We start from the raw sequence: 24852 nt of genomic DNA, 5'->3' as shown, positions 1-24852 counted from the left end.
GTAAAAGGATGCTAAGTAGCTTTATCAGTGGAGAAGAAAGAACAGAACAATAAGTGATGCCAAGACAACTTATCAGTTACATGAAGTAGAACAGCTATAGCCAAACCTCTTAATTGTGGAAAGTGTGTGTGTGTATAATTTTTTATTATTCCAAAAATCACTTCTAAAGTTGCTATACTGATTTTCTTTTCCACCAGTCCAGAATTGGCAGTAGTTTTTAGAAATCCCACCTCATCTGACAAGTGAGAGTAATACTTCATTGTTGCCTTAATATGCAAGCTTTAGTCATGAATGGAGTGTCTTTGTATGTGTTAGTACAAGGGCTTGACTTCACAGCCTCATACTCTTTCTTGATTTTCTTGCTCACAGTTGGTACTCTACCATTTTAGCTACATCTCCACTCCAGTATTTTGCTGGTTAATTGGTGATGGAATCTTGCAGACTTTGTCCCCCCAGTCTGGCTTTGAAATGCAGTCTTCTAGGTCCTGGCCTCCTGAGTAACTTGGGTTTACAGGCCTAAGACTGGAGAGTTCGTTCAGATTTTCATATTTTACATGATCTGCCCTTGAACCAGAAATTATACCTGTAGATAGAATTCTATGGGATACTTTACTGTATCTCAGGTTTCTATATTGTGCCCCTAAATGAAGCATACAGTATACTACAATTATTAACTATAAGTCACCCTACTTTGCAATAAAACACCAAAACTTAGAAGTGGGTGTGATGACAAATTTCTGTAATTCCTGCGTTTGGGAGGCTGAGGCAGGAAGATTGTGAGTTTGAGACCAGACTGGGCTACATATACATAGCAAGACCTTGCATTCAAAACAAGCAACAGCAGCAACCAATTAGAACATATTCTTATCTAACATTAGCATTGTAGCTGGGCAAATTAGCTTTTATTTAGTAAATTAAGTTTATGTTTATTTCTCCTCGAAAGAGTCTGATTGTTGGGAATGTAGGCATGAGAGGATAGATTGGACTCACTCTTTGTCTGTCTCTCTCTGTGTGTAGGAGTAGTTGGAGATAAAGTAGTAATGGGTGATGGGAAAAGTGTGGAAGGAAGGTACAAGTCACAGTAAAACAACTAGATTTTTGTTTTAAGTAAAACTGTTAGGTCCTAGAAATGTTTATTTCCCCTATGATAACTTAATTGCAGAGCCTAGAAAACAAATTTATTACCAATACTTCAAAACTTAAGACTGGACAATAAAGACTTAGAAAATTATCTTCTGATGGTCCCTGCTGGGTGTTTCACAATGTGGAAAAGATGTATAATCCAATTAGGAGTTGATGATACTATTTTGCGTGTGTGTGTGTGTGTGTGTGTGTGTGTGTGTGTGTGTGTGTCTGTCTGTCTTGGGGCTTGAGCCCAGGGTCTGGGTACTGTCCCTGAGATTTTTTTGCTTAAGACCAATCACTCTACCCCTTTAGCCACAACTCCACTTCTGGCATTTTGCTGGTTCTTCCTTCTTTCCTGGACTGGCTTTGAACTGGGATCCTCATATCTAAGCCTCCTGGTAGCTGTCATTACAGTGTGACCCAGTGGGCCTGAAACTACCTTTTTAGATAGTTAGCTGACCAGAAGTAATGTAGGTGATTATTCCAAATACTACCTACAATGATAAGTTTTTCAGTAAAAGAATAATTAACACCTTTATGTTTTTAGATGTGTCTTTGTGTCTAGTGTCTGTCTTACAGAGATAATTTTAGATTAAAATGTTGAACCATCATATTTATTAGGTGATAGTTACTCAGGCAGAGTTATGATTGCAGTTGAATTGCTTATTCAGAATTTATTACTGCTTTTTGGCTGTAGCCTAGTCTTGAATAAATTTCCAAAATCTAACATCTATGTCCTGTAAGCAAGCAGTGTTTTAATTAAGGAAGAAATTGCTTGCTTGCTCACACATTATATAATTCAAGTGGTCAAAAAATTTTAAAGAACACAAGAATTAATTTAAAGTGACCTTTCATTTTTACTCTGTTCAAAGAGATATTAACACAGAAGAAAGAAAAGAGATAAATATCTTATTAGAAATAGAGAAACATTAGTTTATTTGCTTCATAGCGTGTAGGGAAGCATATCTCAAACTAATGAAGAAAAATGCTATATAGGAAAATGGGATAATCTAAGTAAAGTAAAAATGATTATATTTTCTGATATTTGTTTCACAGTGTAAAAACAAATTGAGGAAATTAATCACATGCCAGATAAAGATTTAAGTGTTGTCTGTGGGGGAATTGGTTATGTTTACTGGTGTGTTACACTTTACCTTTGGCAAATGTAGGCTGAATGATTGCACCTACAATTCCCACATTATAGTCCCTAGAATCCATAAATGCTACTTTTCTTGGAAAAGGATCTTTGCATGCATAATTAAACTAATTTTGAAATGAGATTGTCCTGGATTAACCAGGTACCCTGAATGTCAGCACATGTCCTTATAAGAGAGAGAGTATAGGAGGTTATAGCCGCAGAGGCCATGTGACCATATTGGAACAATACAGCTACAAGCCAAAGAAATGCACTTACCCCAAACTGAATGGATTTTTTTTTAATGTTTACTTAAGTCTGGAAGCTCTTGATGACTGCCTTATAGCTATTTTGATAAGAGATAAAAAGTCCTGAATTAAAGGAAAAGAAGCAGAAACCAAATTGTATATATAATATAATATATATATTTGATTATTACAGCAGTGATTTTGTTACTTCTTTTGAGCAATGCAGTGAAAAGTGGATTTTTTTTTTTTTTGGATAGGTGAAGAACCAGAATCTGGAAACTTATGTACATGTTGACCATCTTTCTTCCTAAGAAGGAAAAATACTTTGCTCTCTAGTAGTAACTACTTCTAGAAACAGGAAGAGCTTGAATGGAAATGAATTTTTTTTTAATGGGCCAAGTTAGACTTTACAATTCTTAGACTTTACAACCCCTGGAATATGTGCATAGTCTGGTCTTTCATCCTTTCTGAAATGCTACTGAGAGCTAAATCTCTTTACTGGTTGTTAAGTTATCTTTTAAGTTGCAAGGTTTGTACTTTGAAGGACAGATTTTTTTTTTTTTGCTCAGGAACCCATAATAGTACAAAAGCATCAATTATTGTTTCTTCATTGTTAAGTATTACATACACATACACACACACACACACACACCCAAATTTCTTTAATTGATAAAATGATGCAAATGTAAAAATGTAAGTGGATGTTTTGGTACAACCTAATAGTTTAAGGTAATCATATATGCATGTGTTGCTCTGGTATGGAGGCAAGTCATCTATGGATCTATGGTTGTGGGGGAAGTCAGTCTGAGGCTTTAGTTCTGCATCAGTGATTCCCCCAGTGTTCTTATCAAAGAGATACTGCCTATTTGACAGATTCTCCCTAGCCCCTTCCCCCATCTTGCAGCAAGTTAGTTTTATGGTTATTTGGTAGATTGCACCAACTCCTTAGGCATTTCAGGCCCAGAGGTCACACTGTAGGCATTGTTTTTGTCAGTGGGCAGATTTTGCAGTTGTAGTGATAAATGATTGACATCCTTTTTTTTTTTTTTTGCCATTAATGGGGCTTGAACTCAGGGCCTGAGCACTCTCCCTGAGCTTCTTTTGCTCAAGGCTAGCACTACTACTTGAGCCACGGTGCACCACTTCTGGCCTTTTCTGTTTGTGTGGTGCTGAGGAATTGAACTTAGTGCTTTGTGCATGCTAGGCAAGCACTCTACCACTAAGCCACATTCCCAACCTCGCTCTAAATCCTTATTACACTCTGAATTAAATCAGACACCCAGGTCTCCTTCTGCTTAGCTTGGGCGGCACCATCCAGTGAGCAAGGGGCCCTGATGGAACAAAAAGTGGAAGAACATGTGTAGACATGTGGAGAAGTAACAATGAAATCCTTCCCCACTGTATAATTAGTATAAGCTAATTTTTAGAAAGTGGAAGAAGCGGGAAGCTCATTTGACTCTTGAGCAGATGTTTTTTTCTCTGCCTTTGCCAGTAGACATTAGATTCTAGATGTCTCAACCTTTGAACCTAGACCAGTGACACTTAGGGGTTCTTGTAGGCCATCAGCCTTGGCCTCAGGCTACACCATTGGTGCCTTTTATTTTGAGGCTTCCAGGTTTTGGTGATCAGTTACTGTTGTCTCCAGCCTGTGAGTAGCCATTGTGAGACTATTTAGCCTCTGACTGAGCAATCCAATCAGTCCGACTTGCAAGTGCTCCCCTCCCCCCACCCACACATGAGCTCCCATGGACTTTGCTTGGGCTGGCTTTGAACAGCATTCCTCAGATTTCAGTCTCCTGAGTAGATAGATCACCAGCACCCAGCTCTGGTATCTTTTTAATTTGGCAAAATAGCATGCATACTTAGTAATTTTTAAGTCAGGCAGCAGTTCTTTCTTTCTTTTTTTTTGCCAGTACTGGGGACTGAAGTCAGGGCCTGGGTACTGTTCCTGAGCTTTTGCTCAAGGCTAGCACTCTACCACTTGAGCCACAGCGCCACTTCTGGTTTTTTGTGCTTATGTGGTACAGAGGAATTGAACCCAGGGCTTCATACATGCTAGGCAAGCACTCTACCACTAGGCCATAGTCCCAGCCCCCAGGTAGCAGTTCTTTTAGTGCGTATCTTCATTGCCATCTAGTTTTAAAATACTGTAAATGCTAAACTCACAGCAGTTAAATTTTATTGAATAAATATGAGTATCTCAGCATTAAAGGTACATAGATGCATTAAAAGGAATCTTGTAGTATACTTCTTTTTGTGTGTATATGTGTGCTGGTCCTGGGGCTTGAACTCGGCCTGGGCATTTTTGCTAAGACATTTTTGCTCATGGCAAAAGAAAAAAAATGCTCTGCTGTTTGAGCTACAGCTCCACTTCTGGTTTTATTATTATTATTATTTTGATTAATGGAGTCTCACGGACTGGTTTCCAACCTTGATCCTCAGATCTCAGCTTCTTGAGTAGCTAGGATTACAGGTGTGAGGTATTGGCACTTGGTTATATTGTACTTCTAAGAGCTGAAGTACTATTACATTTCTAAAGAATGAGGACAAGCACATTTAGTTTGTTGTGGCAGTGACTGGGCCTCAAGCACACTTAAGGTGGGGCATAACACACGCAGAGATAGAAGGGTAATTCGAGGCCAGCAAAAAAGCAAAAAAAGGACTGAAGGCATAGCTCAAGTGGTAAAGCCTTTGCCAAGCACGACTAAGGACCCTAAGTTCAAGCCCTAGTAATGTCAGAATAAAATAAAAAAAACAACAGAATAACAAAACAGAACAACAAAAAACCCTAAGCTACACCCAACCTCATCCAGTAAATTCTTAGTTGTATATTGATCAAAGATAATAAAATGAGCACCTTGTAAAAAAAAAAAAATTTATGTTCAATTGATAATAAAAAAAAAATAAAAAAAAAAAAAAAAGATAATAAAATGAGTCTGCTAGTAAAATCTGTTTCTATTCAAACACTTTTTGACACTAACACAAAATGTGGTCTTTTTTTCTACAGCAACAAACAATTATTTACCTCTTTAGTAACCAACTAGTTGCTGAAGGATTCATCTGGCCCTAACTACCCAAAGGTAGTATGAGACACCACAGGTTAAGGGATCAGTCCCATAAGATTGCTTCCATGTCAGATGTCTTTTCCAACTCTACAACCTCATGTATTTCTGACCAACTGTCTATAAGTTGAGGATGTCCACAATCAGGTTTAATAATTTGCTTAGAATAGCACATACAACTTTATTTTCATTTAACCAAATTATTATAAAGTATTTTGTAAAGAGTACAGATGAACAAGATGTACATAGTTCAAGGCCTAGGGAGGTCCCATGTGTAGGAATTTCTGTCATGTGGAGTGCCTTTCTTTTTCTGGCACCTAGATGCTGTATGAATTCCACCATTTAGTATTTAATGGAGATTCCCTTACGTAGACGTAATTGATTACCTCATTTTTCCATTGTGAGTGGCTAAGTCCGTAATCCTTCTTTCCTAGGAGGTAGGTGTGAATAGAGATAAAATTTTTGTGCTGAGAATGTGTCTTAGTGGTAGTGTTTGCCTTGCAAGCATGAAGCCCTGGGTTCGACTCCTCAGTACCCCATACATAGAAAAAGCTGGAAGTGGCGCTGTGGCTCAAGTGGTAGGAGGGCTAACCTTGAGCAAAAGAAGCTCAAGGACAGTACCCAGGCCTGAGTTCAAACCCCAGTACTGGCAAAAAAAAAAAAAAAAAAAAAAAGTGAGGGTGGGGAGGAAAATTGCAACATGATTGGTTCTTCTAGTTACCAGCTTTCTACCAGCTTTCATCCTGACTTGGGGCATACTTCCAATCATCTGATTAGTGCAAATTTTGGTATGCTTGAAATGGACTTACTGTGAACAACAAAAGAAACTCCTGTTATCCCTTTCTGAGTATTGCAAGGGGTTTAGAGAGGCTCCTCCTGAATTGGGGAGTAAGACTAAATGTACGCCAGTTGAGTCTTCCTTATCCATAATCCATTTGTGGGATCAGAAATATTTTGGCTTTATCAAGCTTTTTTTGCATATATATAATGAAATATCTTGAGGATAGGACCAAAGTCTAAACACAAACTTCATTTATGTTTCATATGCACTTTATACATATAATTGGAAGATTCTTTTATTTTACTGTTAAGAGTTTAAACCCAGGGCCCCATGAATTCTAGGCATGTTACACTTCTCCCCCCATTTCCTAAAGATAATTTTGTATAATGTTTTTAGTGCATCGACATTTTGATTATGCCCTTTTATATGAGGTCAGATAAGCAATTTCCCACTTGGGACAGCATGTTTGTACTAAAAGGTTATGGATTTTTGGAGCATTTCAGACTTGGATATTTTTGGATTAGAGATTCTCAGCACTCAACCTGTATTTTCTGGTATTTTGTTTTGTTTTGCTTTTGAGACAAAGCCTTACTATGTAGTCTACATTGACCTCAGACATGAGAGAAGCTTAACCACCGCATTCCACTTTGCTTGTGACAAAGTAATACTGGGCTGTAGATGAAGTATGATTTTCAGTTTTCCTCTGTGTTGTCACTGGTTAATAAAATTTCAGTAAGAATATTTGAAGGCACTTATGTTCCTCTTTGACAAAACTGGTATTAGGAACTTTAGAGAAAGCCCTTGCCTCTGGTTGCTGCTTCCTAGGTGAAATCTAAACAAGCATATTTGGCATTCTGTTTTCTGAGTTCAAATGGTTTGAACATCAGTTGTATGTATTACACATTATTCAGACCGTAGCACTTTCCTTTTAAATACTAAAAAATTGTTTTTGTCTGTTTATTCTAGAAATGTCTCAGGCTGTGCAGACAAATGGAACTCAACCACTAAGCAAAACATGGGAACTCAGTTTGTATGAATTACAACGAACACCTCAGGTAATAAAGAGTAAGATAACCAAAGAAGAGTAAGAGATATATGCAAAATAACACAGATTTTAGAAAATGGAAACTTAATAGAATTTAACTGTGATAATGTATATGTCAACAGCTCTTGATTAGCAAGTAATTTACATACTACATACAATTATTTATATGAGACAGTAGGTGAACAGTGGTGAATAAAACTAGGTATGGAAATTTATAGATTCCATAAAATCACACCGTAAAGGGAAAGTTTCTGTAAAGGAAAAGTGTTCTTTAACAGCAATAAAATAATAAGGTAAGTAGGGAAAACTATTTTGAGGTGGTAAAGTTGGAAAAGATTGGAGAAGGAGCAGATGTGAAGGAAATGAACATACTTAAAACTGGACTCATTGACTATAAGGGCAGGCAGAGGCTAGGCTTATGTAAAATTTTAGGGATTGTTAGTATAATTTTTAAGTGACAGGAGAATGAATTTTATCAGTAAGAGATAAAGAGCCTGTAATTTCATCCAAAAGCACCTCACCTTGTAGAAATTGAGTAGTAGATGAAGATCCAGTGAGAGATGAAGAAGGAACATCTACAGAAAAGGAAGGAAGGAAAAATGGGGTCCAGGGATTAGGATTCAAAAATCTGATGGAAGAGTTTTAAGAAGGTTGTAGTTCACCACTCACTGCTGGTAGGCTGCAGTGATATGAGAAAGTTGTGGGGTTTTCTTTTTGTTTTTAGATTTGAGGTTATATAGTTGATAAGAGCAAATTCACTTAAGTATATCATCATATCATACCAGGTTGAATGGAATTTGTGTGTGCGCACATGTGCACACACGTCTGCACATGCACATTTGTACACTCACGTGTATGCACATGTGCATTCTAGAGCTTTGAATTTATGGCCTGGAAACTGTCCTTTTAGCCTTTTCATTCAGGGCTGGTGCTCTACCACTTGAGCCACTGCTCTACTTTTCCATTTACTAGGTTAATTGATTGCTGGGCAGTAACCTTTTGGGCTGGTGACATTTTTAGTGATAATCTGAATTACTCTTTTCTTTACCTAACCCCATCTTTCCCCCAGTGTATACCAGGTACAGCTCTAGATTACACCAGTGGTTAGGGTTGAGTTTTATTATGCATATTTTAAGAAAGGAGAGAAGAGAGGAGCAGACCAGATTACTATCTGGATCATCACCATACATGACAAGCTTCCTTGCTATAGAATAGGGGTCATAATTTCTGAAGTAAATGTTTGCAGATTAGAGAGGACTGCGTATTCTCAGCACAAATAAAAGACAAACATCACAGGAGATAGGTGTGTCAGCTACCTTAATCAAATTATAATACATGTATTGAAATATTACACAGTATTTCACAGATATGTACAAATGAAAACATCAAAATTAGAAATGTGTTTGTAACACAGAAAATAGTAAGAGAAAGGTATACTTCAGTAAAATGGAATAAGGAACATGCTTTCATATGTAGAGAGCCTAGGATACAAGTTATTTGATCGTAGTTGTACCTTGTTATTATAAATGTAAGTATATTTTATTGGAGCCTTTTATAGAATAGTATCTGTAACTTCTTGTCAAGCAGTTGCTCTTTGATCATGTTAAAGCACAAGTATGAGAGCCATTGGAAACAAAAGTATCAGTAGTGTATTGGAAAATACCTGTATGTTTGAATCAGTGGCTTTAGAGTTAAATAACCCTTGTTCTTAATTGCAGCCATGGGGTAGTGGAGAGTGTGGAGACTGGGCATCAGGGATGAAGTATCTTGGAATTTTTCTTTGGAATTCCAAATGTGTCTTGGCACAGAAAAATTTTAGGAACAATTAGATATAATAATACATGCCATATTTCAGATGTTATGTTTTAAATCAGCTTGTGGGTTAGCCTGAGAATCTAACTACTTTGATTAAACTATGGAACAACAAGACTTGTTAAGATTCAGAATCGGTATTAAAATGTAATTCTATTAAACTGAATTAAAAAGTACATATATTAGAATCCTGAAATACTTAATGGGCAAATTTATATGGTTTATAAAACTTCTAGAATTTAAATATGGAAAAATTCTTAAGGTTTAATTAGCCCTTTCTCATCTTGGCATGTAAGAAAACTAAAATAATTTAGAATCATGTAGCTAATTAATACCACTAGAACTATTAAGGCCCTCAGTTCTAAATGCAGTGTTTTTTATTTATAGCAGGGTAATATCCCTCTTAATTATTTTTTCTTCATATTAATGTTATCTTCAGCATTTAAGGTATTTATAGAATACAGTACTAGTATGGAGATTAGATAGGAGTTAATAATGGTGGTAGCTGGGTGATGGATACATATGTATGCTTTCTTATCATTTTTAATAATTTCATGCATTTAAATTTGTCTATAATAAGTAGAATTGAATCAAAGTGATTGCTTTTCTTTTTTGTAGGAGGCAATAACAGATGGCTTGGAAATTGTGGTTTCACCTAGAAGTCTCCACAGTGAATTAATGTGTCCAATTTGCTTGGATATGTTGAAGAATACCATGACTACAAAGGAGTGTTTACATCGTTTCTGTGCAGATTGCATTATCACAGCCCTTAGAAGTGGGTATGTTGAAATGAACTATACTAGGTATATTTAGGTTGTACCACATGACAGTGCTCTGGAGTTAGAGGAGCTACTTCCAATAATTATTTCACTGATAACATAGTTTAGGTATTTTTAGTTGTTTTTTCTGTCAGTCATGGGGCTTGAACCCTGGGCTTGGGTATTGCCCCTGAGCTCTTCAGCTCAAGGCTAGCACTATACCACTTGAGCCACAGTGCCACTTCTGGTTTTCTGGTGGTTAATTGGAGATAAGACTCTCATGGACTTTTCCTGCTTGGGCTGGCTTTGAACTGTGATCCTCAGATCTCAGCCTTCTTAGTAGCTAGGATTATATGCATGAGCCACCAGCGCCTGGCCAGTGTAGGTTTTTCTTTTTTGCCAGTCCTGGAGCTTGGACTCAGGGCCTGAGCACTGTCCCTGGCTTCTTTTTGCTCAAGGCTAGCACTCTGCCACTTGAGCCACAGCTCCACTTCTGGCCGTTTTCTGTATATGTGGTGCTGGGAATTGAACCCAGGGCTTCATGTATACTAAACGAGCACTCTTGCCACTAGGCCATATCCCCAGCCCCCAGTCTAGGTTTTAATTAATGGGAATTTTTGTTTTTAATCAGTTGGTTTTATGTACTTAAAGAAGTTTTATAGGGTATTATACACTCACACATGTGTGTGTATATATTTTAAGGAAATTAGAAAGCATGAAAATGTGCTTTTTTCCAATGCAAATAAAAATAATACCCATGAAAATGTTATTTTAGTGAAAGGATTGGTAACATAAATAATGGGTAGGTGTTCCTTATGTACTATGGATATTAAGAAAGGGGGCATTTAAATTAGGTAATAGATTTTTACTTCTAAAATTGTTATATATGAATTTTCATTGGGAAGTGTTTTTATTCTCTTGGCAGTTGATAGTGACAAAGATTTGTAAAACCTTGCTTGTGTTTACTTAAAATTTTCTAGGAAATTCAGATTAATCATCCTAAATTTCTGTGACCCAGAAAAGTCATTACAGTAAAGATTACTCGGGCTGGGCATATGGCCTAGTGGCAAGAGTGCTTGCCTCGTATACATGAGGCCCTGGGTTCAATTCCCTAGCACCACATATACAGAAAATGGCCAGAAGTGGCGCTGTGGCTCAAGTGGCAGAGTGCTAGCCTTGAGCGGGAAGAAGCCAGGGACAGTGCTCAGACCCTGAGCCCAAGGCCCAGGACTGGCCAAAAAAAAAAAAGTAAAGATTACTCTACAAGCTTGACTTTTTTTGTGATTAGATCAAATGCTGGTGTTTACAATTTCTTTCCTTTTATTTAGCAACAAAGAATGCCCTACCTGTCGGAAAAAGCTAGTTTCCAAAAGATCACTAAGGCCAGACCCAAATTTTGATGCTCTCATCAGCAAAATTTATCCAAGTCGTGATGAGTATGAAGCTCATCAAGAGAGAGTATTAGCCAGGATCAACAAGCACAATAATCAACAAGCACTCAGTCACAGCATTGAGGAAGGACTGAAGATACAGGCCATGAACAGGTATATGGGAAAGAGGGAGAGAGCTGGGAATCATTTTCCCAAATATTTTATTATTGAATACTAAATTTATACTTAAGTGAAAGTGCAGTAAAATAGTTTTGTATAATTACCTTTTCATGTAAATGTAATATTTATATATATTTCAAGACATAATAGGGCATTTCATTTAAAATACTAGACTCTCATGTCTACCTATACCTACCATTCTATTTCTCATCTTTAGAGCAAAATTCTTGTAATAGTTGTGTGTATCTGATCAGTTTTCTTTTTCTTCCTCATTCTTTTCATATATACCCCATCATTGCACTTGTGAAAGTGACCTTCTACACACTGTGCACTCTCCATCTAAATGAATGTCAGATGTCATTTTATCTAGCAGCAGCAGACATGGTTAGCTTCTTTACCTGGCCTTCAAGAGACCATGTGCCTTACTCCCTTTTTATGTCACTAGTCATTGCCTTTACTTTTTGAAGTTTTACTTGAATGCCATTCTTAGAACTGGAGTGCTTCAGGATCAGTCTTTGTTCCTTTTCAGTATGGGGTCTGGCTCCTGATGACCTTATCTGGTTTCATGGTTTTAATTACCATCTCAATGCAGATGGATTCCAAATATACATACATATACACATGTACACATGTTCAGCCTGTACTACTCTGGATTTTAGAGCTCATCTCTTCTGGATTTCTTTTGTTTGTTTGTTTTTGTTACTGTTTTGCAAGTCCTAGGGGACTTAGGGCCTGAGCACTGTCCCTGAGCTGCTTTTTCTCAAGGCTAGCACTATACCACTTGAGCCACAGTGCCACTTCCGGCCTTTTCTGTTTATGCAGTGCTGAGGAATCGAATGCAGGGCTTCGAGTATGCTAGGCAAGCACTCTAAGGCTAAGCCATATCCCCAGCCTCTCCTGGATTTCTAAAAGAGTATCTCATATATTAACATTTAGTACTGAACCTTTGAATCCTTTTCCCTATTCCTCATTGTTGATCTTTCAATTTGCTTTACCCATAAACTTTTAAAGTTACTCTTAAAGTTTCTCAGATCCTGTATTCTAATCTGTGAATAATTTCTTTGTAATATATCTGTATTTGTCCACCATCTTTCATGTGCAGTTAGTTTCCCAGCTTTCTCTTATGCTTTCCCTCATAATCTGTTGTCAGCATGGCACAATATTGTGTTAAACAGAAGATCATCCCATGATTCTCTTTTGCTTCGAGTCCTCTCATAGCTTTTACTCACATTTAAGTTAAAAACCAAAAAGACTCTTGATGGTTTCTAAGACCCTATATAATCTGGGTCCTTTCCTAGCATCCATTCTATTTTTACTTGAGGAAATGGGGAGAGTTGATCTCAGGGCTGTGTACTTGTTAAGCAGGCACTACCATTGGGCCATGCTCATATTTGTTATTTTTTAATCATTTAATCGAATTTATACCTGTGTTGTCCTGTACTTTGTTCCTCCTTTTTATACTTCCATGCAGCTGGGATGACGATGCAGTATCACACTAAGGCTTATTGTTTGAGATGGGTCTTGTGAACTGGTTTCCCTGTCTGGCCTTGATATCTAAACATTCTTTAAATACTTTCTGACATTATTACATGATAGTGCTCTGGCATTTGGGCTGTTTTTTGGGCAGAGGCATGGGATAAAAATAAGTACAATAAGTCTTAGTAAGCCTGATAATTTATGGTCAGCTGAAACAACACGCCTATAGTTGTGCATTAAAGAAATTTTTAGTGTAGTCTTTTTTGTTGATGTTGAGTTAACTTATTTTCCCATTATGAACCTTTTCATATATTTTTTACAAATATGATTATGGTTAAAAAGTAACAATACTATCTCAACCATGTCTAAAATGTTAACTACATATTGAATTGGATTATATGAGACCTTGTCTCAAAAAGTAAATTGAAACATTTTTTTCCCTTTTGGTACAAAGGCCTTTAAAATGTAAATTTTTTGCTCTCCTCCCTCCCTCCCCCCCTTAACTAGATTGCAGCGAGGCAAGAAACAACAGATTGAAAATGGTAGCGGAGCAGAAGATAATGGTGACAGTTCGCATTGTAGCAATGCATCCACACACAGCAACCAGGAGGCAGGCCCTAGTAACAAACGGACCAAAACCTCTGATGATTCAGGGCTTGAGCTTGATAATAACAATACAGCAGTGGCAATTGATCCAGTAATGGATGGTGCTAGTGAGATTGAGTTAGTGTTCAGGCCTCATCCTACGCTTATGGAAAAAGATGACAGTGCACAGACAAGGTAAGTATATGGTTTGGTTTCAGATGATCTAAATTCAAAGTGTTTTAGTTTGGAGCAAACAGTTAATTTTGCATGTGAAGTTGGAATGGTGGTTCTCATTCTCTTGTCAGTGTTCAACTTGGGTGAACTGGCTGTCCAGATTATTGTTTCCTTCCTTCTTCATGTGCTTCTTGCCCGTAGATGCACATCTGAAAGGAACAACCAAGTAAGGAGGAGAAAGGACAATCCAGGTTTTTTAATGGTGATAGTAGGTCACCCATAGGCTATAAATTCATGTGGCAAAGAACTCTAGTATGCTGTTTGCCAGTGAGTGCAGATAAACATTGTTATTGTTATTATTACTATTATTACTATCATCCCCATCACTTATTGGATATACTGCTGTTTAAACTCAGGATGTTACCCTTCCTAGTGAAGTGCTCTGCCACTTGAGTCGTGCTGTCAAACCTAATATTAAATATTAGTTCAATTAGTACTTCTTTGCTCAGTCTTAAATACTAGAAATTTTAACTCTTGAAACAGTGCACTGTTTGCTCATATTCTTAAGACTCCTCATGCTACTGGAGCCTGCAGGTTCTAGTCATTGAACTTTAATAGTATGTTGTTCTTTTTTTATTGCCTCCAGTACATGATGCACTTTTGTTTGATTTTTGTCAGTTTATATCATTTTATGGGAGGTAAAGAAGATAAAGCAATCAGTAAGCATGTACTTTTCTTCTTCGGTTCTCTTCAGGAAGAAAGCTTTGAATAATAAATTTCCATTTCTATTTTCCTTAGCATTTTAGAAATATAATTCCCAACTTACATATGTTCTCTTGATATAATTTCTGTTTCTACAGTTGGTACTTTTAATGATTTATTCTTTCAGGTACATAAAGACTTCAGGTAATGCCACTGTTGATCATTTATCCAAGTATCTGGCAGTGAGGTTAGCTCTAGAAGAACTTCGAAGCAAAGGAGAATCAAACCAGATGAACCTTGATACAGCCAGTGAGAAGCAGTATACCATTTATATAGCAACAGCCAGCGGCCAGTTCACTGTAAGTATTTAACATCCTAGACTGTTGAGCCTGGGAGCACATTGACCAACTGAATGTCACGTTACTGATGTTGGACCACATAAGACAGTATGGAATCTTGAGAAAGAAATTTCAACAGAGTAGTTGACCTTTTGATACACTTTGTTCTGTTACAATGTAAACGAGAAGCAGTTATTCTTTTTTTTTTTTTTTGCCAGTCCTGGGCCTTGGACTCAGGGCCTGAGCACTGTCCCTGGCTTCCTTTTGCTCAAGGCTAGCACTCTGCCGCTTGGGCCACAGCGCCACTTCTGGCCGTTTTCTGTATATGTGGTGCTGGGGAATTGAACCCAGGGCCTCATGTATACGAGGCAAGCTCTCTTGCCACTAGGCCATATCCCCAGCCCGAGGAGCAGTTATTCTTAAGATTTAAAAATTTTTATTTTAAGCCAGCTTTCTCCCCATTCTGAAGCCCAGGCAGGCCTGGGATTTATAACTCTCAAACTGTAGCCTCCTGAGAGGTGGTATTGAAGTTCTGCAGTACCATGCCCTGCTTTTCCCATTTTTTTAAAGCCTAGCTTGAGTGATGTCTCGTTGTTGGATCTGTTTTCATTCCTCTGACCACCTGCATTTTGACACTAGGGTTCCTGCCTGGCTTCTCCTCTCTCTCCATTTCCACATCCTTTGCAGCATTATATACATCATACTGAAAGACTGCTTGAACTTCCATTAGCATTTTTCTTTCCCATGGTGTTGAGGATCTACTCTAGGACCTTGCACATGCTAGGCAAGTGTTCTGCCACTAAGATACATCTCTAATTCCTACATATAATTCCTAATTTTTATAATACTTCATGAAGCAAGCACTTGCTAAGGCGAGGTTGATTGTGGTAGGAGTTAGAGAAATCTAAAGTCATTAAGAGATGGTTTTTGGGGAAAGAGAATCTTAGATGGGCTTTGAAACATTAAAAGAGAGTAGGGTTTCTAGGTTAAGAAGAGTGGTAAGTGTTGCAGAGCTGAGAACATCAGAGGAACCAAAGCAGGAAATAGCATCAGAGACTCACAAAGAAAAAGACAAGAAATGACCAGGGATAGATTCCAGGGGCAGCAGTGGGTTTAATAGTAGTGCAACAATTTGATTACATAGAAGTGCTATGCTGGGAGCACATTGTAGAATTAACAGAGGAGAGGAAAGACCTGAGACAGAAGGCCACTCAAAGCCTGCTGCAGATCACGAGATAACAAGCTGCTTCACAAAGATGGTGCTGATTCTGCCCACTGCTTTGTTGGGTTGGTGCAAGTCAAACAGTCATAAAGACCATGTAGGCGAACTGAGGATAGGAATGGAAGAAATGTTAACTTTTCCTAAAGTGTAACTAATGGGGAAAGGTCAGGACCCATCTCCACAGAGGTCATTCCTTTCCATCACCATCTCCACTCTCCCTGTCAAAGCCTTTTGAACTCGGCATTAGTCACTTAAATTACTCCAGTTATCTTCATTAAGATTAGTTCCATTGCTGTTATAGTCAGTTGGTGATTCCAAAAGTGGTTTGATTGGAGTTAGAGTGGTTTCTTTTTGAGAAATTGTGGCAGCAGAACATGCTTTGCTAGAATACTTGAGTAAGCAGTCTTAATGGATATCTGTAGAGCATTCTGTACTGCTTGGAGAATAGTTCCATATGTACAGAAGGTTTTGTGACCTGTCTCAACAGCAGACTACAAATGAAATCTTAATTAAATTTCCTTATGGGCTATGTGTTCCTTAAGGCCTAGGTTCAGCTTCTTGAAGGGAAATTGGAGGAAATAGAAAAAACTCAAAGAAAAGCAGGTGACCACATAGTAAGAGACCCCAGGACAAAGCACAGTGTGCCAGCATCTTAGCTGATTTATTGTTCTGTCCAATTTTAGTTACTACTTATAGAGGCTTCTAGGGAGTCTAACCCCTGGGAAAGTTCAGTTATAAACTATGTTAACTGCCCTTTTCTATTATTTTATAGCAATGAGAATTAGTGATTACAGCAGTATACCGCTATGGTCACAGCTTCATGCTGCTCTGCTTTACTCAGAGTACATCTAAGGATGGAGAGTATATCTAATGGTGGGGAGGTTCCAGCACTGATTTAACAAACCCTGCGAAGCTCTCTGGAAAATTACTCTGACTTTAAGCATTCTTCCTGAACAAGGCAGGCACTTGAATACATTTTCACTTTTGAAGCTGCCAAGCATATGTATAGTAGTCTGCGCTGCAGCCCCCAAATTTCCCTGTTTTGAAGATTAGAGCTCAAGGGACCCAGAGTCAAGACTGATACTTGAGCCAGGGTGTTGCTTTTCCTAGTCTTGCCAGACTTTGAGATGTAACTCTATGCATGAGTGGGAAAAGCAGCTCACGGGGCCATTGCTCACCAAACAGGCAGATGGCAGGTGCTAGTGGGGTGGCATTTGAGGGCATGCACTGCTGCCACAACACATCCTGGGAAAGGACCTCAAGTGTTCCTCTCTGCCTCCTACATTACAAACACCTAGGCTAGTCCTGTGTCCTCCAATATCCTTGAGAACTTATTAAATTTCTATATTCCAGATTTATACCTGGAATCCTGGGGACTTGGGAAGCTGAGATTGGTAGGATTGCAGTTAGAGGCCAGCCTGGGCAAAAACGTTCATGCAGAACTCCTTCCCCTGAGTGTGGCATACCTATCCTAGCTACATGGGGAGGTTGAGATCTAGAAGATTCTAGGCCATCCCAAACAGAAAAGACTGTAATAAGCCATCTTACACTAAACTGGGCATAGTAGTATGTGCCTGTCACCTCAGATTTGTCAGAAATTGAAAAATAGGAGGATCAAAGTCTAGGAGTGAGACCCTATCTCAAAAATAACAGTGCAAAGAAGGGAAGGATTGGAAGCATGGCTCTGTAGTTCCTGTCTATATTAGGTAGAAATTTTTACCTTCAAATCCTAGTACTACCCAAAAAAAGTTTCTAAAGCAAGGTGTCGTGGTTCATGCCTATTAACTAACCATAATCTCTTGAGAGGCTGAGATTGGGAGGATTATTGTTCCAGGCCTGCCAGGCATAAAGTTTACTTGAGCTGTCTCAGCCAATTACAAAAACTGGGCCATGTGGTTCACATATGTCGTCCTAGGTGTGTGGGAAACGTAAATAGGAGGGTGGTGGTCCTGGCTGGCCTGAAAAAATTTCAAGACAGACCCTGTTGAATCATAGCCAGAGCAAAAATGGCCTGGAAATGACTCAAGTGGTAGAGTACCCGAGTTAAAACCCTAGTTCTGTCTCCCACGCCCCCCCAAAATGTTTGGACTTCACTGTTTGTGAACTAAATGCAACTTTCATAATTTTTTTTCTTTTTTGTTTTAGGTATTAAATGGCTCTTTTTCTTTGGAATTGGTCAGTGAGAAATATTGGAAAGTGAACAAGCCCATGGAACTTTATTATGCACCCACCAAGGAGCACAAATAAGTTTTTAAAATCAATTCTGAGACTGAACTTTTTTATAGCCTTTTTCTTTAATATTAAAGATGTACCATCACTACTCTTATGGACAGATCTTGGATATGCTGTTCAATTTCCTTTCTGAGCCAGATTGAGTTACACTATTAGAATCATTTTCCCTTAATTTAAGATTTACTTTTTGGAAGATACTGCAGCAGTTCAGTACTTGTTCTTTTCTTTTAATAATATGTCTTAGTGTGTGCTTTCACAAAATATGGTTCCATTTGGAGTACCCTTTGACCCAGGAGTTTTAAGTAAAGCTTCAATTGGCCATCTTTTCCCTCTCCCCTTAGGTTTCTAGGCCTATGGAATGTTAATGCTGTCCTGGAGTCCTGTATATTTATAGTTTTCTATATAAACTGTAGTATCTTCATGAAGACCAAGGCTTAATTTGCTTAAAAACAATTCTCATAGGATTATTATTTTCATGGTATTTTCTTCCATACACCACATTTTTGAAAGAGGTTCTTTATGAACTTGGTGTCCATTGTCATTGCAGTGGGTTTTTTTGTTTGTTTTCTGTTCTCCTCTTCCACTCACTTGTAAGTTTAGAATTTTTGGTCATGGGGAAGAGAATCAAAATCTTAAGTTCTGTGAGAACATAATTCACTAACAGATTTCAGTGAAGAGAAGTTAAATTGGTGGGAATATGTAGTTCTCAATTGTATATTTAAGAGTTCTTTTGTATTAGTTTTACTTCAGTTTATTGTGTGTTTGATGTTTTTTTCCTGTTAAAAATATCAGAGATATTTTGCACTTTAACTTTGATGAAAAGTACAAAATATGTTCAGTTTCCCTGGTTCTTTTCTTATTGGTAGTGATTTCAGAGTCCAGAATAACATGGCACATAGAACTAACAATGGAAAAGTCTTTGCTTGTGTTTAAAAAGTGTGCTTAGCATTTTGAGTTGCCATATCAGTTTATACTCTGCTAATTACACTACAGAAGCAGGTTAATGGACTTTGAACCCTGCTTTAATATATAGTAAAAGATGATTCTGTTTAAAGATTTCAGCCAGTAGTTTTATATTAGAGACAATATTGGCTGTTTGGGAGGTAGAAGCTTTATGCCACTAGTCTGGAAGATTGGCTTGTGTCTTTTTTTTTTTTTTTTTTTTCCTGGCATGGGTGGGGGGTGGGTTCCTGTCCTAGGGCTTGAAATCAGGACCCTGGGCACTGTCCCTGGGCTTTCTTACTCAAGGCTAGTGTTCTACCATTTGAGCTACAGCTCCACTTTTGGCTTTTTGGTGGTTAACTGGAGATGAGTCTCACAAACTTTCTTGCCTTTGCTGGCTTTGAACCATAGTCCTCACATCTCAGCCTCCTGAGTAGCTAGGATTACAGATGTGAGCCACCAGCACCTGGCTGTGTTTTTTTATGTTTTTTTTTTAAATACCTGTCCTGATTCTAGATGTCTCCAAGTTTATATTATCACAGTATTTGCGAAGACTTGTCTGCATTGAGAATTTTAGGAGAGAGTAGATCTCCAGTACCACTGTAACTAAAGTCTGTCTAGTCATTGTAAATATTTACCTGTCAATTTTGACAGATTGGGGCAGCTCAATGTTTTAACTCTTGAGCCAAGTGTGAAAACTTAAAGGCTTATTCAATTTTTTACCATTTTACTGAAAATATTTGAAATCTGTTTTTATAGGTTTTTTTTGTAATCTGTGCCATGAAATTTGAAAACTACCAAAAATTAAGAGAACTTTTATATTAAATTCCTTTTCTGGTGTAAAGTTAAGTTGTATAGATTATTAATGCATGTCCACTGAATATATATAACCCTAGTTTTGTGATAAAATTGCTTAGATTTTATTGGTGACAGAGTAGTGGTTGCATTAAATAACTAAATTTCATTGTGGTTACTAATTGAAATTTTATCTTTAAGCAGAAAGTTATTTGTGAATATAAGCTTTGTGCTTAGAGAATGTATGTGTTTTTATCTGTCAGTATAGGAGGACATAAACTTTGCATCATTAGTGAAGTCATTGAATGTGTAATCCTTGCAAAATAGAACTATAGGTAAAAGAGAATGGGGAACTGAGAGAGAGAGAGAAAGAGAGAGGGGGGGAGGGAGGGAAGATGTATGTGTGTCTGTGTGTGTGTGTGTCTGTGTGTTTGGGCAGTGAGGGAAGGTACTATTGGCCATCACTGTTCAATGGTGGTTTTTTAAAATTGGTCATAGTGCTTGAACTCAGGGCCTGGGCACTGTCCCTTCTCAAAGTGAGCACTCTACCACTTTGAGCCCCAGTACCACTTCTGGTTTTCTGGTGGCTAATTGGAGGTAAGAGTCTCATAGACTGTCCTGCCTGGGCTGAATTTGAAACATGATACTTAGATATTAACCTCCTGAGTAGCTAGGATTACAGGCATGAGCCAGTGCCCAGCTGTTCCATGATTTTATAAGTATTATCTAAGTAACTAATTCCAGTTACCATTGGGTTATTAAATGTAATGAAGGCCTTTGGATGCATTATCATTTTAAATTGTGTTACTACCCATAACCATATTTTACCACTTGCATCCTTTTTATTTTGGAGGGAGAGGCACAAAACATCTGAGTAGAAACCCAGAGTCCCAGGCTGTCTGTCCTTGAACTCTTGATCTCAAGCCATCCTCCTTCCTCAGTCTCTAATAGTTGAGACAATAGGTATATACCACTGTGCCTGGTTCATTTTAACCATTTTTAAAACTGCAATTCAGTGGTAGTAGGTACACTCAGTGTTGTGTAATGATCATCACTATCTTTCTAGGACTTCTTCATTCCCAGACAAAAACTACATAATAAACACTCTATATTTCACTTTCTTTCTTTGAATTTGATATTCATATTAGTGAAATCATACAATGTTTTCAGGATTCCTCTGTTTTAGTACATGTGTTTCATTTAGTTTTATGGCTAGAAAGCACATTATACATGTAGATTCCTTTGTCAATGGACATTTGTACTTACAAATAATTATTAGAGTCAACATTATTGTGTAAGTATGGGTTCTGCTTCTGTTTTGGTGCATACATAGGAATGGAGTTGTTGGATTATGCTGTAAGTCTATCTTTAGAATTTTCTGAGGAGCCTGAAACTTTCCACTGTGATTGCACCAGCTTGTCACCAGAAATGAATGAGGGTTCCAGTTTTTCCACAATCTCCTCAATCACTTACTGCTTTTTCTTTCTTTCTTTCTTTCTTTTTTTTTTCCAGTCCTGGGGCTTGAACTCAGGCCCTGAGCATTGTCTCTGGCTTCTTTTTTTTGCTCAAGGCTGGCACTCTACCCCTGGAGCCACAGCGCCACTTCCAGCCTTTTCTGTTTATGTGGTACTGAGGAATCGAACTCTGGGCTTCATGCATACAAGGCAAGCACTACTACTAAGCCACATTTCCAGCCCCACTTACTACTTTTTAAGTAGCAATCTGAATTGCTGTCCTTATAAATAACTATTGTAATGAGCAGTCTCTCATTGTGATTTTGAATTGCATTTCTTTAAATGGCTTATGATATATGACATCTTTTTACTTAATGGTAAGTTTAATATTTTCTGTACAGAAGTCTGTATTTTAATCCTTTGCTTTTGTTTGTGCATTCTGGGCAAGCATTCTTTTTTTTTTTTTTTTTTTTTTGCCAGTCCTGGGCTGTGGACTAGGGGCCTGAGCACTGTCCCTGGCTTCTCTTTGCTCAAGGCTAGCACTCTGCCACTTGAGTCACAGCGCCACTTCTAGCCATTTTCTGTATATGTGGTGCTGGGGAATCGAACCCAGGGCTTCAAGTATACGAGGCAAGCGCTCTTGCCAGTAGGCCATATCCCCAGCCCCTGGGCAAGCATTCTTATCACTGAACTTTCCCCTTTGTTTTTCAAATGGGGCTCTCACTGCTGTGATGCCCTGTCTAGCCTCAAACTCTTGGGCTCAAGTGATCCTTCTGTGATCTCCCAAGTTCCTTTGCCTATCTTGAATTGGGTTGCTCTTTTTTGTTGTTACTGAGTTGTAGGAGTTCTTCATGTATCTGCTTATTACTATGTTTGCAGATATATAAACTGCACATGTTTCCTTTCATACAAAAATTTCAGGGCTGTTTGTCTATGCTTTTCTCAATTTTAGTTTTGATGAAGGTTGTGTTTTTCTTTCTGTGGGCTGAGCTTTTGGTGTCATTATCAAGAACTCAGTTGTTCACTGTTGTGAACTTTTTCCTGTTCTTCTAAGAGTGTTACAGTTTCGTTTTACCTTATATTAAGTTCTTTGATTTATTTTTTGTATCGAATAAGCTTACTACCTTTGTTTTATCTCCATGTGGCTATCTAGTTTTCTCAGTCATACAGTAGTCCTCTCACCACGAAGTGTTCTTGGTTCCCTTGTTCAAAGTCAGTTAACTGTATGCAAGAGTTTATTTTCAGGCTTCGTCCACTGGTCTATATGTCTGTCTTTATACCAAAGCTACCCTGCTTGATTAGAGCATTATAGTAAGTTTTACCCTATTACTTTTAATCTTTTCAATCCCTTGAAGAAGAAATTCTATTCCTTAAGCTTTTGAGAAGCTGTGATTCAGTGTTCTAACTTGGGGAAACATACCTGAATTGAAATGCCAGATGAGAAAATGCATCTCTCTTCAGTTCCCACAGCATTTCTACTTAGACATATTTTCACATCTCTATGTATACTTTTTGTACTAGAAAATTAGTTTTACTTTTTTTTCTATTTTAATTATTTACTTTATTACTATAAAGGTGATGTACAGAAGGATTACAATTACATGAGTCAGGTAATGAGCGTACATTTTCTTTCATTCAGTGTCTCCCTCCTGTCTCCAGCCACAAGGTATATAATTCACTTTCATCAGTGTCCAATGAGCTCTATTTTATAAAGCCAATGAAAACAAAGTAGAATTTACAAAAAATCAACTTCTCAGAATTATAACTTAGCTAAAGGTTTCTAGCAATTAGGTACCCTTGAAAATTAGCATGTAATGTTAGCTATTCAAGTGATTGAGACCTGAGGATCATGGTTTGAAGCCAGCTCAGGTAGAAAAGTACATGAGATTCTTGCTTCCAGTTAATCAGCAAAAAGTAGCAAGTGGAACTGTGGCTTCAGTGGTAGAGTTGCCACCCTTGAGCTTTTAAAAGCTCCTTAAGTTCAAGCCCTGGTACCAGCACACTTCAAAAGTTAGGAGCTCCTCAAGACCAATTCTTAAAATCCCTAAATCATCTCAAAGAATTGTCTCATTTGGCCTGTCTAGCATCTTACTGTTTAAAAAGCATTGTTTTCAGGACACACACCCCCCTTTTTTTTGTGCTGGTCCTGGGTGAAGGGAAGGCTAATATGGCACAGTGTAAATTACTGGAGTGTAAGTGTAAAAGGCATTATCCCAACCAGATGCCACCTAAACAAGACTGGGAAAGGTATAGATTTATGACATTTAAGGATATTTGTGTCCAGCTAACAGCTTCCCACAAAGCCAATGAAGCAAAATGGTCACAATAAAGAATACATATTTTACAAAATTAATCCAGGAAGGTCACTAAGCAAACAGTAAACACAAACCAGTCTAGCTTTTGACAAAACAAAAGAAAAAGCTTGTATAACATAAGAATCAAGACATAGTATCTATGTGTGAGGAAGCCCAGATGTTGGACTTATACAAAATACTTTTAAGTCTGCTTTAGTAAGCATACGCAAATAACTTTTAAAGAAACCATGGATGAAGAACTAAATATGGAGAGTTACCTCAATAAAATATCTCACTAAATCATCCTGAAAACCGTGATTCAGGATTCTGATTTGGGAAATCAGAGTAATGGATCAGAGAGATGAATAATGAGAGACCAAGCAGAAAGTTCGATTGAAAAATGGGATTGGGCTGGGGATATAGCCTAGTGGCAAGAGTGCCTGCCTCGGATACACGAGGCCCTAGGTTCGATTCCCCAGCACCACATATACAGAAAATGGCCAGAAGCGGCGCTGTGGCTCAAGTGGCAGAGTGCTAGCCTTGAGCGGGAAGAAGCCAGGGACAGTGCTCAGCCCTGAGTCCAAGGCCCACGACTGGCCAAAAAAAAAAAAAAAAAAGAAAAGAAAAATGGGATTAAAAGCTAAAGGGTCATGGTAGATTTGAACTGTAGAAGAAATTAGGAACTTGAAGACAGACCAGTTGAAAAATACATTTCTGATAAAAGTGGGAAAGTAATGAACAGAGTTCCAGAGACCTGTGTGATGCCAAGTATACTAAGACAAATTCCAATAGAGGGGAGAGGGGCTGAAGTGTCACCACTGGATGGAAAAGCATTAGATGCGTATTCCAAACACCCAACAAACTACCATAAAGAAATTTGCATCCACAAAACAATCAGCAGTTGTAGATTCTAGCAGTCTTAGAAAGCAACAAAAGAACAATTTATCACAAGAGATTTTCCATAACAGCCTTTAAACAGTGGGGATGGGGAGAAGGGAAGACAGTGAATCTCATAGTGTTGAGAGAAAAAGTAAGAATTTTATGTGCAGTAAAATTGTGCCACAAATCGAAGAAATAAGCCATTCTCAAAGTCAAAATCAGCCAGCTGACTGGCCCTACAAG

General features: G+C 38.0%; 1 protein-coding gene and 1 long non-coding RNA gene across 2 annotated transcripts in view; both read left to right on the top strand.

Moving 5' to 3' along the window:
- Positions 1 to 19410, top strand: part of Rnf2 (ring finger protein 2) — a 32633-nt gene extending 13223 nt beyond the window's left edge. Inside the window, exons 2-7 of the mRNA XM_048356756.1 lie at positions 7318 to 7406; positions 9827 to 9987; positions 11295 to 11510; positions 13500 to 13772; positions 14641 to 14812; positions 18159 to 19410. Of these exons, the coding sequence (XP_048212713.1) occupies positions 7320 to 7406; positions 9827 to 9987; positions 11295 to 11510; positions 13500 to 13772; positions 14641 to 14812; positions 18159 to 18260 (1011 nt within the window). The 5' untranslated portion in view covers positions 7318 to 7319 and the 3' untranslated portion in view covers positions 18261 to 19410. The remainder of the gene's footprint in view (positions 1 to 7317; positions 7407 to 9826; positions 9988 to 11294; positions 11511 to 13499; positions 13773 to 14640; positions 14813 to 18158) is intronic.
- A 2692-nt stretch (positions 19411 to 22102) lies between these two features.
- On the top strand, positions 22103 to 24100 carry LOC125359175. The gene is made up of 2 exons (XR_007212507.1): positions 22103 to 22138; positions 22181 to 24100. It is a non-coding gene; the product is annotated as an uncharacterized LOC125359175 (long non-coding RNA).
- Positions 24101 to 24852: the final 752 nt, after the last annotated feature.

The sequence above is a fragment of the Perognathus longimembris genome, chromosome 11 (assembly GCF_023159225.1).
Source record: "Perognathus longimembris pacificus isolate PPM17 chromosome 11, ASM2315922v1, whole genome shotgun sequence".
In the NCBI taxonomy this organism is placed as follows: domain Eukaryota; kingdom Metazoa; phylum Chordata; class Mammalia; order Rodentia; family Heteromyidae; genus Perognathus; species Perognathus longimembris.
This window is presented reverse-complemented; position numbering and strand designations above follow the sequence as displayed.